This window comes from Aquarana catesbeiana, linkage group LG05, assembly GCF_042186555.1.
Source record: "Aquarana catesbeiana isolate 2022-GZ linkage group LG05, ASM4218655v1, whole genome shotgun sequence".
NCBI lineage: Eukaryota > Metazoa > Chordata > Amphibia > Anura > Ranidae > Aquarana > Aquarana catesbeiana.
Window position 1 is genome coordinate 148,359,949 of NC_133328.1, and position 17,459 is coordinate 148,377,407.

Sequence of the window (17,459 nt, forward strand, 5' to 3'; positions counted from 1 at the left end):
GAGTTTGTGACTGGCTCTCAATGGAGGCAGTTCACATATTTCCGCTGCGGCTCTGGTGCGAATTTGCACAGGGGTCCTGTGCGTCTTTTGGCTTGTTTCAGGTCCGAATTCTTCCATCTGAATTCGGACCTGAAACGATGAACGGGGACGCACTGGTCCCCTGCTGTGAGCTGCATGTGGCAATAGTATGAACCCAGCCTCAAGTGCAAGTGTTGATGTCCTTTGTGCTTTAATATATATTATACCTTCTACTCTTGGCTTCTAAGTCACAATCAATTACATTGCCTCCATCAGTGTGGTAAAGCAGAACTCTAGCTAATACACTTTTAAACTGTATATACATTTACTGTTGTACCTGCCAAATTATTTTTATTCTGTTTAGCCAGTTTTGCAATGTTCATACAGGCAGACACACCGATTTCTTCATTCAGTAATGGTGGTTCTTAGGTCACCACCAAGAGTGCCTCAAAAAAAGAACAAATTCCTTTGGGGGGTACAGTGCCATGAAAAAAGTATTCATACCTCTTGAAATTTTCCACATTTTGTCATGTTACAACCAAAAACGTAAATTTATTTTATTGGGATTTTATGTGATACACCAACACAAAGTGGCACATAATTGTGAAGTGGAAGAAAAATGATAAATGGTTTTTAAATTTTTTTTACAAATAATCAGAGCTGAAAACTGTGGCGTGCATTTGTATTCAGCCCTGAGTCAATACTTTGTAGAACCACCTTTCGCTGCCATTACAGCTGCACGTCTTTTTGGGGATGTCTCCACCAGCTTTGCACAGCTAGAAAGTGAAATTTTTGCCCATTCTTCTTTGCAAAATAACTCAAGCTTTGTAAGATTGGATGTAGAGCGTCCGAACAGCAATTTTCAAGTCTTGCCACAGATTCTCAATAAGATTTAGGTCTGGACTTTGACTTGGCCATTCTAACTCGTGAATATGCTTTGATTTAAATCATTCCATTGTCACTCTGGCTGTACGTTTAGGGTTGTTGTCCTGCTGGAAGGTGAACCTTCGCACCAGTTTCAAGTCTTTTGCAGACTCTAACAGGATTTCTTCTAAGATTGCCCTGTATTTGGCTCCATCCATCTTACCATCAACTCTGATCAGCTTCACTGTCCTTGCTGAAGAAAAGCATCCCCACAACATGATGCATGTTTCACGGTGGGGATGGCGTGTTCAGGGTGATGTGCAGTGTTAGTTTTCTGTCACACATAGCGTTTTGCTTTTAGGCCAAAAAGTTCAATTGTGGTCCCATCTGACCAGAGCACCTTCTTCCACATGTTTGCTGTGTCCCCCACTTGGCTTCTCGCAAACTGCAAACAGGACTTCTTATGGCTTTCTTTCAACAATGGCTTTCATCTTGTTACTTTTCCATAAAGGCCAGATTTGTGGAGTGCACGACTAATAGTTGTCCTGTGGACAGATTCTCTCACCTGAGCTGTGGATCTCTGCAGCTCCCCCACAGTTACCATGGGCCTCTTGGCTGCTTCTCTGACTAATGCTCTCCTTGTTCTGAATACAAATGCATGCCACGCTTTTCACATATTTATTTGTAAGAAATTTGAAAACCATTTATCATTTTCCTTCCACTTCACAATTATGTGCCACTTTGTGTTGTTCAATCACATAAAATCTCAATAAATACATTTACGTTTTTGGTTTTAACATTACAAAATGTGGAAAATTTCAAAGTTTATGTATACTTTTTCAAGGCACTGTAAAACTGCAAAAATATATGAATTTCAACTGAATGTTTAGTTGTTTTGCTTCCTACATGCATATTTTAAAAAAAAATATCTGGACATAAAGATGTTCTTTATCTAGTGGTTTTATAGTGTATTACATTTCTTTTTGCTTCCTAAAGTGGATCCATGATCATATAATAACTAATTTGGCCAGATGGACAATGTAGAGTGAAAGAAAGGCTGAACTAATACAAACATGCATTAATTGTACAGTATACAAATAGTATATGTTCCCTTGTTTTCTGGAAGTAGCAGGAAAATATGAATAATAAAAGAAAGCAATAGTCAACAATTAAGCAGCAAACGCATGTTTTACAGAAATAATTAAAAAATGTTGAACATGACCATTTACCATCATGGGAAACACAACAGCAGCTTGAGATACTTTGATGACCCATAAAAGAACCAGGCAAGTGAGCTGAATGACAGTGAACACATGCACTTTCCAGAGGGGGACATAACGCAGGTAGATGAGGTCTGGCTGATGTTTGGCTGGCATTCCAAATAGCTTTATCCGGTCAAAGAACTGCAAGTAGACATGGAAAGAAGAAAAGTAATAAAGTGAAGCAATAATCTGTATCTGTAACATTCTGCAGTGGATGCAGGACTTGGCTGTTAAGCAGACAAGTCATAAGTTTAAGTGGTGCGGACATGCATGGTTAAAAAGGGGAACATTACCCATAACAGTTTGATAACAATAATATTTTTTAACAAAAGAACATACGTTCTACATTAAGAATTATGCTACCAAAATTTGTGTGTGCTCCAAATTGCCTACAGCATTTCTCCTGTTTCTGCTTGCTGGAGGTCACCATTTTGCTGAAGTCCAGAGCAGTCACTTCCTACTGAGAACGCTCCCCTTCTCCTTGGTCTCAAAAACTATATGCCACTATATATTTCTAGCAGAGTTTGTCTTGTCACCTCTCCTGCTCCATTTTTGTTCTCCCTAATCTCTGTTCCCTCCACACAGTGTCATTTCGGTTGCTTTCTTCCCCCTTCAGCAACAGTAAGATCCCTTTCACACTGGGGCAGTGTGGGTGTTAGCGGCGCTTTACCACTGTTATAGTGGTACTTTTAACCCCGAGGAAAACGTTAATAGCGCCCATTTTGCGGCACTGACGAAGTGCTTTGCAGGCGCTTTGGCAGTGCTGCCCATTCTTTTTAATGGGCTGGGGTGGTGGAGGAACGGTGTATACACCTCTCCTGCACCGCCCCAAAGATGCTGCTTGCAGGACTTTTTCCTGTCCTGCAAGCGCACCGCTCCAGTGTGAAAGCACCTCGGGCTTTCACACTGGAGTGGCTTGAGAGGTGCTTTACAGGCGCCATTTTTAGCGATAAAATGCCTGAATAGTGCCGCAGTGTGAAAGGGTCTAAGGCTAGATTCGCACCTATGCATTTTTTGTGCTTTTTGCATTCTGCAGATTTGCACTGCAGTCCATTTACCATGGTTTCCTATGGAACACGTTCTGTAGTGCAAATCTGCAAAATGCAAAAAGCACTAAAAATGCATAGGTGTGAATCAAGCCCAAGGCTCCTTTTACATTAGCGCATCTCCAAAGTCGTGCCATTTCAAGCATGACTTTGATCTGACTTTACATTCTCTGGATCAAAGTCACATCAAAAGTTGGACCAAAGTACAGGAACCTTTTCTGAAGTAGTGGTGACTTGTAGGAACGGCTCTTGTAGAAATATATTGAATTTCACATTCTCCCAAGTCAGTCACAGTCTCCCAAGTCAGATCTCAAGTCGCACAAATGCGAAAGGAGCCTTAATCCAAAAGCTGTCAGCTGATCAGCCTCTAGTGGCTCCGATTTTAGGCACAGTGCCGAGAAAAGAGAGCAACTGAGCATGTGTAGAGCAGGGCAAGACTGTGCATTACTGGATTTTAAACAGTACACTTATTTCAATTTTTTTACATAGCTATAGCTTCAAAAAAAGGGGACAGCCTGAAGCGATCTATCAGGAAATAATTTTCTGACTGAAGTTCCACTTTAAGTGTCCCCTTCAACTGTGCTTTCTACAATACAATCAATGGCACTGGAGCGCATTGGAGGGCATTGGCTGACGGTAAACTGTACATGTCCACACATGCAGTGCATAGGTCATTTGATTAAACATTACCTGCAGGCTTTCAGTCCCAGTGTTGACACCACCCCTAAGAGACACAGCACCACAGGACATGCAGGTCTATAGACACTGACACATAGGCTGGCCATACATTATACAATTTTCATATTCAATTTCCTTTAGTTTTACCTTCAACTATATAGTGCCCGATTTCATACAAACTGAAAGTGTTTAGATTTGACCTCATATTATATGGTTTTGGTAAATTTAAAGGAAAGTTGTACAAGACAATTGTATAATGTATATCCAGCCTTAAAGTATGTGTCCCTATCCACTCACCATCACTACCCTACACTCTTCCAGTGCTAGCTGCTAGTGTACCATTTCTGCACTGTGTGATGTGCTATACCTTCTCCAAACTGCTGGGCTTCGTACACTATCACACATTTATGTTGCTTTAAATATGTCAGAATTCTGTATATGGAAGACTTACCTGGATACCCTTTAGTGAAGACACTCCCATATATAGAAAAACACCATACAGAACCGGCATTGGAATAAACTGTAATGATATACACAAAATGTTAGCAAGAATGCATCATCGTAACCTACAGAGTTTACTACAAGTGCTGCTTGAAAATATTTTTATTCTGGTACTTTTACAAAATATGTAGATTCTTCCCTTGGATAAAGTCTTTATAGAGCACCGGTAATGGACTAACTCCGGACACCATAAAAGTCCAACATTAATTGTACTGCAACATATTATAACTTAGCATGAAAACAGAAGGAAAGCAAAGACAGAGGAGAAAAGAAAGGCAGGAACATCCAAGTAAGGAAATATAAAACAAGGAATTATAACCTAGGTATTATAATCCTATGTAAAATACTGAAATATACTACAAAAAAAAAAAAAAAAAAAAAGGAAAAAACTTATTACTAAATTTTATTTTTTATATGCCTTCTATTGGTGTTATTATACTTTTAAATTATAACTGAAAGTTACAATATTATAGTTAAAAAAAGGATACCTGTACTGACTTTGTGTTTGTTGGTACTTAGTCAATGGATATAAAAGGGGAAAAATTCACAAAGCTCTACACAAGAATAGCCATACACTTCCAGATTTCTCTCGTTCAGCCTGCTGGAATCTAACAGATTCCTCCATTCATGCTAAACAGTGTTGATGGAATCTCCCTGCCAGCTATTGTATTCTGACACCTGACACCTAAATCGAACAGCATACCTGCATTTGATAGGATGCAGGTGCTAATCAACAGGCTATTCTCACCCAATTCCTTCAACAATAGTAGATTTGAAAATCGGCTTTTGTCAAACCAAGTGGTGCCGACAGGGCCACTCATGATTTGCATTTAGGCTGATCGAGCAGGAATCAGACAAAATTTGAGCAGTCTATGGCATCCTTTAGGCTCCATTCACATTTGGCGTTTTGGGATCTTGGGCAAAATCACTGATTCTGCCCACGATCTCAAATCGCACTACAATCGCAAACCACATGTTCGTATGCCATTCATTTTTAGTGGCATCTAAAAACACAGAAGCTCCTGCTTCTTTTTGGGCAACAAGCTTCACGCGTTGCATTTTGCGTCGATAACTGTGGCAAAGCCGCACCACGTTTTAGGTGCCATTGAAAACTAATGGCACCCGAACATACGTTTTGAGATCATAGTATGATTTGAGATTGCAGGCAGAATCGCAGCAATTCTGCCTGAGATGCCAAATGGGAATAGAGCCTAACTAACATTCAGATCTAAATTGGACTCGGCTGAAAATAACTGTCACTTTTTGAAAACAAGATTCATTATTCTGGTGTTTTAGCTTCGTATATGGAGCATGACGCAATGGTCCCGCTTATAAGCTGGAAATTAGGCATTTGTGGGTGATGGATTTGGGCACAAGGTTTTAAAACCTGCCTTTGTCCAAGAAGATTTCTCATCTGTCAGTTACCTGGACAGGAAATAAGATACCTTCATTATAAGATCACCGACAATAATAAAATCCTACCAGAAGCTCTGAATTTTTCTAACTTTAGAGAAGGGGAAAGGGGGTTTCCCCTTTGTTCTGTGACACCCATCAAACAGACAGCAAGGAGTATTATCCAAACACCAGACAAAAAAAAAAAAAAAAAAAAAGTTGCCCCGTGTTCTAACTAATCGGGAAAAAAAAAAAAAAAAAAATTGTCTGGAGTTGTGGCTAAAGGCCAACATGTTATTTGATCCATTCCTATTGATAAATGCAACTCAAGAAAGGACACCAAACAGCAAAAGCCTGTGTGACCGGCCTGCAGTGCCATTGTTAGCAGTCTGCATAGACTTGGAATTTACAAGATGAGCCATGACTAACGATGACACAGCAAGCAAGACAAATATACGGTGCTTGTATTTAAGCTTTTGTTCCTTGTCTGGTATTTTAGGCAGTTCCAATGGAACGCAACAATAAGTATGAGTAATGTGTTTTACCTTCAAGATGTAAACTGGTTTCAACGCTACGGTCTTATCTTTACAAGTATATGCAGTATCTATTATACTGAATATATACACGTATACAATAAATCATGATGTGCTTACGGCAAGATCTCTTGTCAAAGGAACGCAACCACAAAGACACCCAAAACATTTATGTACATGAATGCTGCTATGAATAGGTCAGAATGCCATCTTACCTTTAAAACAGAGGTCATAAATACAGACAGTCCCATCAGAACAAAGATCAGAAGACCTGTCACTCTCTGCTCTTTGATTCCCAGGAATTTTGGCTGCTCTCCTGGAGCAGAACATTCAGATTCCACTTTTAAGCTGTTAACATGGCTGATGGATAGAACAGTTGCAGCAACAAACCATGGCAGTCCCATTAAGGAGCATACACCCAGCATGACAGAAACCATGAATAAGTCAAGATGGTAGCCACATCCTTTCTGTAAAAGCAAGCAAAGAAAAACAATCTCACTATATAGCTGCTCTGGTTTATCTCAATGCCATTTGTTACTACAGTTCTAGACTGGCTTATCAAGTTTGAGGGTTTATATCCGTCACATTCAAGATAGGCAGACTTCTCATTTACTGTCAATCTCCCCCAACTTTTCTACCTAGCTGATTTTTTTTTTTTTTTTTGTTTCTTACTTTGAAGAAAATATATAAACCTTAAAGTGGTTGTAAATGCAGAAGGTTTTTTATCCTAATGTATTCCATGCATTAAGATAAAAAGTCTTCTGTGTGCAGCAGCCCCTCTCACACTTACCTGAGCTCCCTCTCTGTCCAGCGGTGTCCACGAGTGTGTCAGCCGTCTGATACTCTCCTTCCTGATTGGCTGAGACACCGCAGCGGTGCCATTGGCTCCTGCTGCTGTTGAAGTCAGCTAGCCAATCAGGGGAGAGAGGGGTGGGGCCAGGGCTCTGAATGGACACACAGAGCTGTGACTCAGCTCAGGTGCCCCCATAGCAAGCGGTTTGCTGTGGGGGCACTGAACAGGAGGGAGGGGCCAGGATCACAGAAGAGGGACCCGAGAAGAGGAGGATCCGCGCTGCTCTGTGCAAATCCACTGCAACAGAGCAGGCAAGTATAACATGTTTAATATTTTTATAGGAAAAAAAAAAAAAAAAAAAAGCACAAGACTTTACAATCACGTTAAGGCTGAGTTCACATATATGCGGTTTGCAGTCCTGAATTCACACCTGAACTAGATCCAAAAACGCACAGGACTCTTTTCAAAACCACACCACGACTGCTCCCCACATGTGTGAACCGGCTCCATTGAAAACGCATCCAATTTGCATAAATGTGGACTGAGCCTAAAGGAAATTATGGGAAAACTGAAGTCCTTATTTATCTCTGCATTTTCACATAGGCGGGGTCCATCAACTGATCAAATAAAGGAGTTAATTTCTTTAATCCTTTATTTCATCTGACATTTTTCTTGCAAATATCTGAAAACAATAATAATAATTTTATTGCAAATATTTTGATTGCTTGCTTTTTAATGTTTACTATCTTATGGTTTCTGTAAATCCAGGGATAGGGAATATTGTAATAATAGACTGGGCTGAGGATGTCTAGTCTTACAACACATTGTTTGCAGGTCTGGCATCAGATATATTTTTTTTTCTATGCATGCATGCGGATGTGCAAGTAACCACTTACAGGTATTATAGATTACAGCACTCGCACTGAAAGTCTTCATTTTCTTTTCTCTCCTAAAAGTTAGCACCAATCTTTATTAAGACATCACTAAGGACACATTTAAACTATTGCCGTGCATTGGAGTTTTTGAATTTTGCTGCTGGTTAACACGCGTGTGCTAAGGAAGCCCATTCAATTTGGGCTGCCTCAAAGGAGAAGTTTATTTATTTTAAAAGCACACCTTGCTGAGGAATCTGAGCTGAAAAGCACTAATGGGGTTGATTTACTAAAACGAAAGAGTGCAAAATCTGATGCAGCTCTGCATAGAAACCAATTAAAAGCTAGGCTGCAATTAGCAGCTGGGGGTTACTCCAAACCACTTTGCGCACACAGAGCACTGAATGGGTAGCTAGAATGGGGCTTCCATCTTTAGACATCATGGATATGATTTATGAAAATTGGAGTGTGCAAAATCTGGCGCAGCTGTGCATTAAAAGCTTTCAGGCGTTATTGTCAAAGGTTAAAGTGGTTGTAAAGGCAGAAAGTTTTTTTTTATCCTAATGCATCTATACCTTAAGATTAAAAACCTTCTGTGTGCAGCAGCCCCCCTAATACTTACCTGAGCCACATCTCTATCCAGCGATGTTCACGAGTGCCTCGGCCATCCTGGACTCTCCCTCCTGTTTGGCTGAGAAACAGCAGCGGCGCCATTGGCTCCCGCTGCTGTCAGTCAGTTAGCTAATCAGGAGAGAGGGGGCGGGACTGAACACGGCTCTGTGTCTGAATGGACACAGGGAGATTCGGCTCAGGTGCCCCCATAGCAAGCTGTTAGCTGTGGGAGGGGTCAGGTGTGCCAGCGAGGGACTGAGCAGTGGGGGGATCCAGGCTGCTCTGTGCAAAACCACTGCACAGAGCAGGCAAGTATAACATGTTTTTTTTTTACATTTAAAAATAATAAACAAGACTTTGGTATCACCCTAATTGAATAAGCTGAAGTTAGAAGCCGATTGGCTACCATTCACAGCTGCACCAGATTTTGCACGCTCCGGTTTTAGTAAATCAACTCCAATGCATGTTGGTGTGCCCAGCATTCTAGCACTACATGCACCTTTTTGGTGTGTTCGGCAGCCCACTGAAATGAATGAGCCGTCTTAACGCAACGCGTGTTAAGTACTCGTACACTAACGCAGTAAAATAAAGTGAAGGGTCAGCATATACTTTCAGACAAACATGCTGAATCATGTAAATTCAGATGCTCCTTGAAACAGTCTTTATGATCTTGGTGTGTGTAGGCATGGGTGTTGATTTACTAAAACTGTGAAAAACCTGGTGCAGTTGAGCATTGTTGCAGTTGAGCATGGTAGCCAATCAGCTTCTAACTTCAGCTTGTTCAGTTAAGCTTTGACAAACAAAAAAACCTGGAAGCTGATTGGTTTCTATGAAGAGCTGCACCTGATTTTGCACTATCCAGTTTTAGTAAATCAACCCCATGGCCTCACATGGCTCAGCTGCCCTGCTACTGATCTTCAGTCTGTAGCAAACCAGTTTCAAAATCTCAACTTAACCTGTGACCTGTCAGTGTAAAAATCCATCAGTGTCTCACACAGATTGCTGCCCCTACCCTTAAAGCGGGAGTAAACCGCCGGGTTTACTCTCGCTTTAGGGTTACTTAAAAAAACAAAATATTTTTCATAGTTTGTTACAAAAAATTGGGCAAAAAGTAATTTTTCTCCTTCACTGATGTGCGATGATGAGGCTGCACTAATGGGCACTGATGAGGCAGTACTGATAGGGGGCATCAATAGGGGGCACTGATTGGCAGCACTGGTGGGCACTGTACTAATAATCGGGACACTAATCGGGACACAGTGCCCTGATTATCAGTGTAGATGTCCCCTTAACACAAGCCGGTTATCAGCTCTCTTCTCCTCTCCTCACGCTGTCAGTGTGAGGAAAGGAAAGCTGATAACTTGACTTGTGTTTACATCGTGATCAGCTGTCACTGGACAATTGATCACGTGGTAAAGGGCCACTGTGATTGGCCCTTTACCACGATCCATGATAGGATGGCCTCCTGGCAAAGTAAAGCCACGCTATAGCAGTCTTTCGGCTATAGCACGGGCGAGAAGTGGTTAATAAGCATTAAAACTTGTTAAAAAAAATTGGAAATGATATGGCCTCAAAATAAACTTCATGGACATGGAAAGAATATAGTGAAACAGATGCTTAAAAGGTAAAGTCAGGGGTTTAACTATGTATGACATGGCCATATAATCATTGGAGGGCCTTGGCTCTTGATTTTCCTCAAAAAAATTTGACTACCGAGAACTGTGCCATTTAACACAACATCTGTAAAGAATACTAATGTGAGGCATAAACTCTACATGAATGTCATCCTAAATTATTTGCCAGAGGCCATAGCAGTTAGACATTTCTGGAACTCCTATATTGACCAGTCCAATAACAATTTCACATGCTGCTATGGTCATAGTTCTATTATCAGGTAAGGTACTGGGCACCTGCTAAGAGGCTACAGGCATCAACACCAAAGGGTGCCAGGAGCCACGTGTGACTTGCCACCGATCAGGATTGATACCAATGTTATTAACATAACAACCCACCAGAGGTGGGTTGCAATAATACCTTCAGCTTGTGTTCTTTTCGATTAATGATCACAGCTGTGATTTGCTGATCCATGAAGACTAGAATGGTGCAAAGCAGAGCTGGAATAGCAGCAGCAGGTATAGTCCACCAAGGATTCGTTCCTAAAGGACCTATAAACCATCCTCGGTCCTTTAATGTGGGCTAAAAGAAAAGAGAAAAAAAATTAAAATGTAACATGCTTTGTAAAGCAGCTACGAAAACTATATATTTTCACATAGGTTAATAAAGAATTTCTGAAGACCTTTTACCGAGACATTATCTAGCATTCAAAGTGGTCACCTACTGTATATAAAGTTATGTTAATTACCTCAAATTTTTCAGGAACATGCAGCTTTGGAGAAGGAACACCCACAAGATAGTCAATGACTACCATAATTACTATTGCAAGGAAGATAGCAAAATCACTAATTGTAGATCGCACCTGTGAAAATACAAAAGATGGTATAAAGGACCCATGGGTACTGTATTCTTAAAGAGGTTGTAAATCGCCAAAAAACAAACAAAAAAAAACCTGCAAGACAAAGGCATAATTGAGCTAATACATCGCATACTAGCTCATTATGAAATACTTGCCTTAGAACGATGCCCTGGATCGGGGCCGACATGTTTCCCAGAGTTACTTCCGGGTTTGCGGGCTCTGGCGCCAAGGTTTGTCGGAGCCACGTTACGCCACTCCCACACATGCACACAGGAGCAGCCAGCCATGGCACGGGCCCTGAAGAAACGGCACAAGCAGGCCGTTTCTTCAGTCCGCATGCGCTGAAGACATCGGCAGCAAGATATACAGTAAATATCTCCTAAACGGTGCAAGTTTAGGAGATATTTACAGTACCTATAGGTAAACCTCATTATAGGCTGTAGGTATAATTAAAGAGGAAGACTTTACTAGTGGCTAGTCTGTGTAAAAGTCTCACACATGTGCTAGCATTATAATCAGGAGTAGCAGTATATATTTTGGGGTGTAATTTTTGCTATGTACATGCTATGTGTTAGAATTATTGTATAAATGGACAACTTTGTAAAAAAAAAAAAAAAAAAAGCCATTTTCATCTTCTTTCCACATATTTCAAAAACTTGTGGAAACAAATGACATGTGCAAAAGACTCATCATGCCTCAAAATATACGTTGGGGTGTTTGCTTTCCAAAATGGGGTCATTTTAAGGGTGTTTCCAGTGTCCTGTCCTGGTGCTCCGGGACCTTCAAAAGTGCAAGAGGTAGTCAAGAAATTATATGTGTAATTTATGCTGCCAGATGGTGCTCCCTGCATGTTGGGCCTCTCTATGTGGCCAGGCTGTGTAAAAGTCTCACACATGGGGTATCGCCATACTCAGGAGGAGTAGCAGAATGTATTTTGGAGTGTAATTTGTGGTATGCATATGCTGTGTGTGAGAAATAAATGACAAAAACTTCATATGGATACAGTTTTGCACGACTGAGTAATTGTCATTCAAAATGTGAGAGCACTGAAAGCTGAAAATTGGTCTGGTTAGGAAGGGGGTTTAAGTGTCCAGTAGGTAAGTGGTTAAAGTCTTTAAACTGTACAAGAATTTCCAACACCCCAAGCATAGCATGCCAGCCAACATTCACACTTCTTCCTACAGGGTAGCTTGTTTGTGGGGCTGACAATTTCATCAAAAATAACTTCAACCAATTAAATACAGGGCACTTTCACTCACTTCCTGCCCAGGCCAATTTTCAGCTCTCAGCGCTATCGCACTTGGAATGATAATTGCACGGTCATGTAACACTGCACCCATATGACATTTTTGGGGTTTTTTTTCACACAAATAGAGATTTCTTTTGGTGGTATTTATTCACCACTGGGTTAATTTTTCCTAAATAAAATTTTACAAAAATAATCTTTTTTTTTTTTAAAGTGTATTCCAAAATGTATTCTGCTACATTCCTTTGGTGAAAATAACCCAAATCAGTGTTTATTATTTAGTCTGTAGTCCACAAACTATTGTAGATCTATCTGAAAACTGATCAATCCTGATATACTGATGGCCCATCTCATTTCTTGAGGCCTGAAAACGCCAGAACAGTACAGATATCCCTCAAATTACCACTTTTTGGAAAGTAGACACAGTCCAGGGTATTTAGTAAGAGGCATGACAAGTTTTTTGAAGTTGTAATTTTTTGTCACAATTTTTTGGAACATAAAAACATAAAAAAAAAAAAAAAAAAAAAAAAAAAAAGAAGAAGAACAGCATCATATGACGGATGTGGCCGTGATCAGGGACACTTACTGGTGACAGTATGAAAAAGAATAAAAATAAAATGTAATATTTTTAAATATTGTTTTTCTTTATTACTTATTCACAATTTTTTTTATATACTATGACCATAGTAACACTATACTACTCTGGGGGCTGAGCATGTTTTTTTGTTTTTTTACGTATCATAATTACTTATAACAGTGAATCTTTTTTTCTGAATGAAATGTACCCACAGACCCTCCCCCCGGGGTACCCCCCTGCGGGAGGACGGTTGGATGGACAGGCAGCCCAGCACTTACCACATCTAGGTGGCGGGCAGCGTGTCCTAGCATGATCCGCCTCCCTCCTCCTAGGCGTCCAAAAGGATCTCATGTCCTTTCAGCCAATCAGGTGAAGGATCTCAGACTCACTTCCTGATTGGCCGGGAGGAGGATCAGTGTGTGAATAGTGAATTTTCATTTGCTATTGTTACACAACTGGGTCGGCTTAGAGCGCAATGCTATGCGCCCCGAGACCACCCTTTTTGAAGCCTATTCGAGCCCCTGGCTCTAATCACGTGCTTCAAACCCCCCCATTTGAATCCATGGTCCGTTGTCCCTGCATGTAGATCAGGGGGCCAGACAATGGATAGGGGGGGCGGCGCCCTGTGCGCCCCTAATGGACGGGCCGCCACTGCATATGACATCCACCCAGAATGAGACAGTAGTTAAATCTGAACTCCAGGCGGATAATAAAGACACAAATTAATGAAGCTCGGTATCCATTAACACATCATACAGTGTATTTTCTTTTTAAGTAATGAAAGTATTTAATTTGACCTGGTATCAACCTCTGTACAGACAAGCTCAGACTGGGAGAGGGAGAAGCAGCTCATGAAACCAACCAGCTGTGCTACAAAAGAAATGCTAACAGGAGGAGAGAGCAGATGGATCAAGATGAACCCATCTATGAACCCTTTCGTCTGTCCAGTCATAGGATGGGATAGAGACAAGTGTATTGTAACTTAAAATCAGCAGAGAAAAACCAGGTTCTCTGCCTAGACAGACGATCTGCATTGTTTTGCAAAACTGTGTGAATCTTAGAGCTGGATGGCCATAAACACAAGCTCTTTGGTGGATAAAACAGCTCCCATATACAGTATACATTTCCCTTGAGTATTTATCTGTGTGCCTGGAGTTCAGCTTTCAGGCAAACATTGTAATCATAACTCAAACTACGTACTCAATGAAAGTACACAATACTTTATCTTTAAACAGGATCAACATCTTACAATGAGCATAGTTCATGTAGAATACAAAGCAAGAAATGTCCCTAAAACGTACTACTACTAGTGAGATGGAAGAACTGTACAGGAAATGTTACCTTGGTGGGAAAATAATTTTTGGTCTTAAACTGTTTCAGAAAAGATGAGAGATAGAACGTTGTAAAGAACAAGATGATGGACCAGAAGAAGACATCTGGAATATAAGGACCATGATGACCACAGGCAGAACCTACAAACGAGCCATGATGTGCAATACAATCCTGAAGAGAAAAGAAATACAAATCGATATTAAAGCGTATTCCTGATACTAGAAATGTTTACCCTGCACTACTTCCACGTTGCTAGATGGAGACATGACACCATATTAACTCAATATAAACTGAAAGTCACAGTGTACCATTTGTAAACTACATACTGTATTCTTGTAATGCAAGTAAAACTCAAGCTGAAACATAGTTTTTGTTGGTTTTGGAACAGGATAAACAATAGCTTTGATGTTTAGCTATGCCTCCATATCTAAATGGCTCAATTACCAGTTAATACATAAATCAGATGAGCTTCTAAACCTAATATGTAGATTTAGTGGTGGCACTTACCCTGCTAAAAAAAATAATCAGGGGTCAGTGTGAGCCAGGTTGTGTCTGTGCCCATCCCCACTACTGCATCATCACAGCTGTCAGAGCAGATTAGGGCTGAAGAAAAAAAAGAGTAAACTAAAGAGTGGAACTATGAAAAGCTAAAGATGGCCAAAGATGGAGTGATACTGTGGTTGCAGGAAAGAAAATCACTTGATTCCCCATCAACACAACCAGTGTTGATGGGGGTTTCACTCCCGCAGAGCTACTGTGTTCTTCCAGTGGGGGGAGCCGCCCTGGCTGGGAGAACACACAGCGATTATTGCCAGTGCCTATAGCCGCTGGCAATCACGTGAAAAATCCAGCAGGCTGGTTGTACCCAAGTTGATCGATAAACTTAAGTGCAATCAGCCTGCCCACACATGGTTTGAATCTCGGCCAGTCCTTGCTGAATCGGTCAAGATTTGAACTATCTATGGCCGGCTTAAGCCTAGGTAGAAACTGATCAATCTCAGATCCTAATTTTGTTATCTTTTCCACAAGTCTTAAGCCTAGTACAAACCAAATGTCGAGCAGCATCGGCTGGTTCAATAGAAACCGTCCGACATTCAGGCCACGTGTACTGCAGCCGGGCTGACAGAATCCGTCCGGTTTCTATTGAAGGGGCATGACCGAAAAAGGTCTGCTGGTCAGCTCCCGATCAGCGCTCTCAGCCAATGGCTGAGAGTATTGACAGGAGTGTTCTGGCTCTGTCAGAACACAATAGATCAGCAGGGCAGATCTTTGTACTAACATTGCATAGTTAGTACAGCTGCTCCTTCTGAACTGTCAGTTTTATTTCGTTTAGCCCGCTGGGTTGAAAAAAAAAAAAAACTAGTAGTGTGTACAAGGCTTTAGGGTGTACTCACGCTGGCACTCTGAACCAGTTCAGAACCACTCTGAACCAATGTGAATCAGCCCCTTGGGCCCATTCATTTGTATAGTGGAAGTGCTCATAACTGCGGCCAGGATCAGTTAGGCGTAACACATAGAAAAGATGCCACCCAGCGTGGTTCACTTGTGGTCCAGTAAAGTCTGTTTCAGTGTGAATGCAAACTGTGTCCAGAACTCTCCATAGATCCCAATCTATTGAAGCATGGATCACTGGTCGGTTAGAGTAGTGTGCCCAGGAACAATTCCTAACAGTCCAATGTGAGTGCAGACCAGTGGGAGAAATCCAACTCGGACACAGTTCAGATTACCTAGCTCCAGTGTGAGTACACCCTTAGATTGGTATAGGAAACCCCTAAGGATTGAACATGAGTATTTTTTCACAGAGGGTTGGTATTTATCTCAAACTGCTGTGGGAATATTTTGGGTTATGTTACCAGTTTTGTGCTTAGTGGAGTTCTGCAAAAACGGTTCAATAAAAGACAGCAAATCACCTTGCACACACTAATTATTTATAATAATATATATATATATATATATATATATATATATATATATATATATATATATATATATATATATATATATATACACACACACACACACACACACACACACACACACACACACACACACACACACGTGCTTATGCTTGTGAAACAGATGTACTGAGACTTACAGAGACAGTGAGGTTATCCCATTGCATGTCACTGACAGTAATATTCTTGTCACTCCAGAAGGCCAGAGTCTTGTTGTCAGGGTTGACTGGCTCTGCACAAACACACCTAGATAACAGTCAAAATAATTAAATTAAGGTTTAAAGGCTAAGCTCACCTAACAAAAAAAATAAATGCACATATTTTTGCAGGTAAAAAATAAATAAATTAGCATTTATTGTTTTTTTTTTCTACAGGAACCTGAAACGTGTTGCATCAGTGGTCACTGATGCAATGTCAGGCTCCTGCACACACTTCATCCAGATTTCTGCCCATACCTCTGTACAGCGTTTCAGTTTGAGAGAGAAAGGACTAGGGTGCGCTTACTGGCACACTGGTAGTCCATTGAGAACTACAAAGCCATCTGCCATGGTGGAAGACGAGACTTGTAGTTTACTCGTTGGCACGATCCTGTGAATGATTGACGTGGCTGTGCAGATTTTAAAATGTGACAGTGACTATGGGGGAGAGGATCCCCCGCTGCTGTCAACGGGGAGTGTGGGGTTTGAACATGCAACATGTTTAAAAAGATGAACTTATCCTTTAACACTGACATGACAAACTCACTATTAAGGTGATATTAAAATTTGAAAAAAAAACAAAAAAAAAAAAAACACAAAACATGTCATACTTATCTGGTCTGTGCAGCCGTTTTGCACCCAGCAGCCCCCTATCCTCCCTCTTCTTGGGTCCCCCTGCCGGGAGGATTTATTGCGCATAAAAGGTTATACTTACAAAAGTTAGTTAAAATCAAGCATTGAAATGAACAGAGGATGCAGCAAACATCACCGAATAGCGTTCCCATGAGAAGGGAAATGACGTCAGTACCGGAAGTGCATCGTGTCAATGCATTTTTCCCTTCCACAGGGCGTTATCAAAGGACCAATGGTGTTTGCTGCATCCTCTGTTCATTTCAATGCTTGATTGTAACTTACTTTTGTAAGTATAACCTTTTATGCGCAATAGATTTTCAATCACAGCATACTCCACTACTGCCCCCCCCCCCTTTTTTCTTCCTTTTTGGGTACCTGTTTTTGTATGGCTGAGCATTAACGTTGAAGGATCGTTTATCATCAGTGAACCTGCCATCCTGCAACATTCTCTGGATATCGCTATAAGCCTATACTG

The 17,459-nt window shown here is 40.9% G+C and overlaps 1 protein-coding gene across 7 annotated transcripts in view; it reads right to left on the reverse strand.

Moving 5' to 3' along the window:
• SLC4A7 (solute carrier family 4 member 7) overlaps positions 1 to 17,459 on the reverse strand; it is a 202,781-nt gene that overhangs the window by 22,384 nt on the left and 162,938 nt on the right. For all 7 annotated transcript variants that reach the window (XM_073630274.1, XM_073630269.1, XM_073630273.1 and 4 more), the window contains 7 exons: positions 16,295 to 16,400; positions 14,209 to 14,370; positions 10,934 to 11,047; positions 10,606 to 10,767; positions 6,510 to 6,761; positions 4,320 to 4,388; positions 2,112 to 2,285 (listed from right to left, as the gene is read on the reverse strand). In XM_073630274.1, coding sequence (XP_073486375.1) covers positions 2,112 to 2,285; positions 4,320 to 4,388; positions 6,510 to 6,761; positions 10,606 to 10,767; positions 10,934 to 11,047; positions 14,209 to 14,370; positions 16,295 to 16,400 — 1,039 coding nt within the window. The remainder of the gene's footprint in view (positions 1 to 2,111; positions 2,286 to 4,319; positions 4,389 to 6,509; positions 6,762 to 10,605; positions 10,768 to 10,933; positions 11,048 to 14,208; positions 14,371 to 16,294; positions 16,401 to 17,459) is intronic.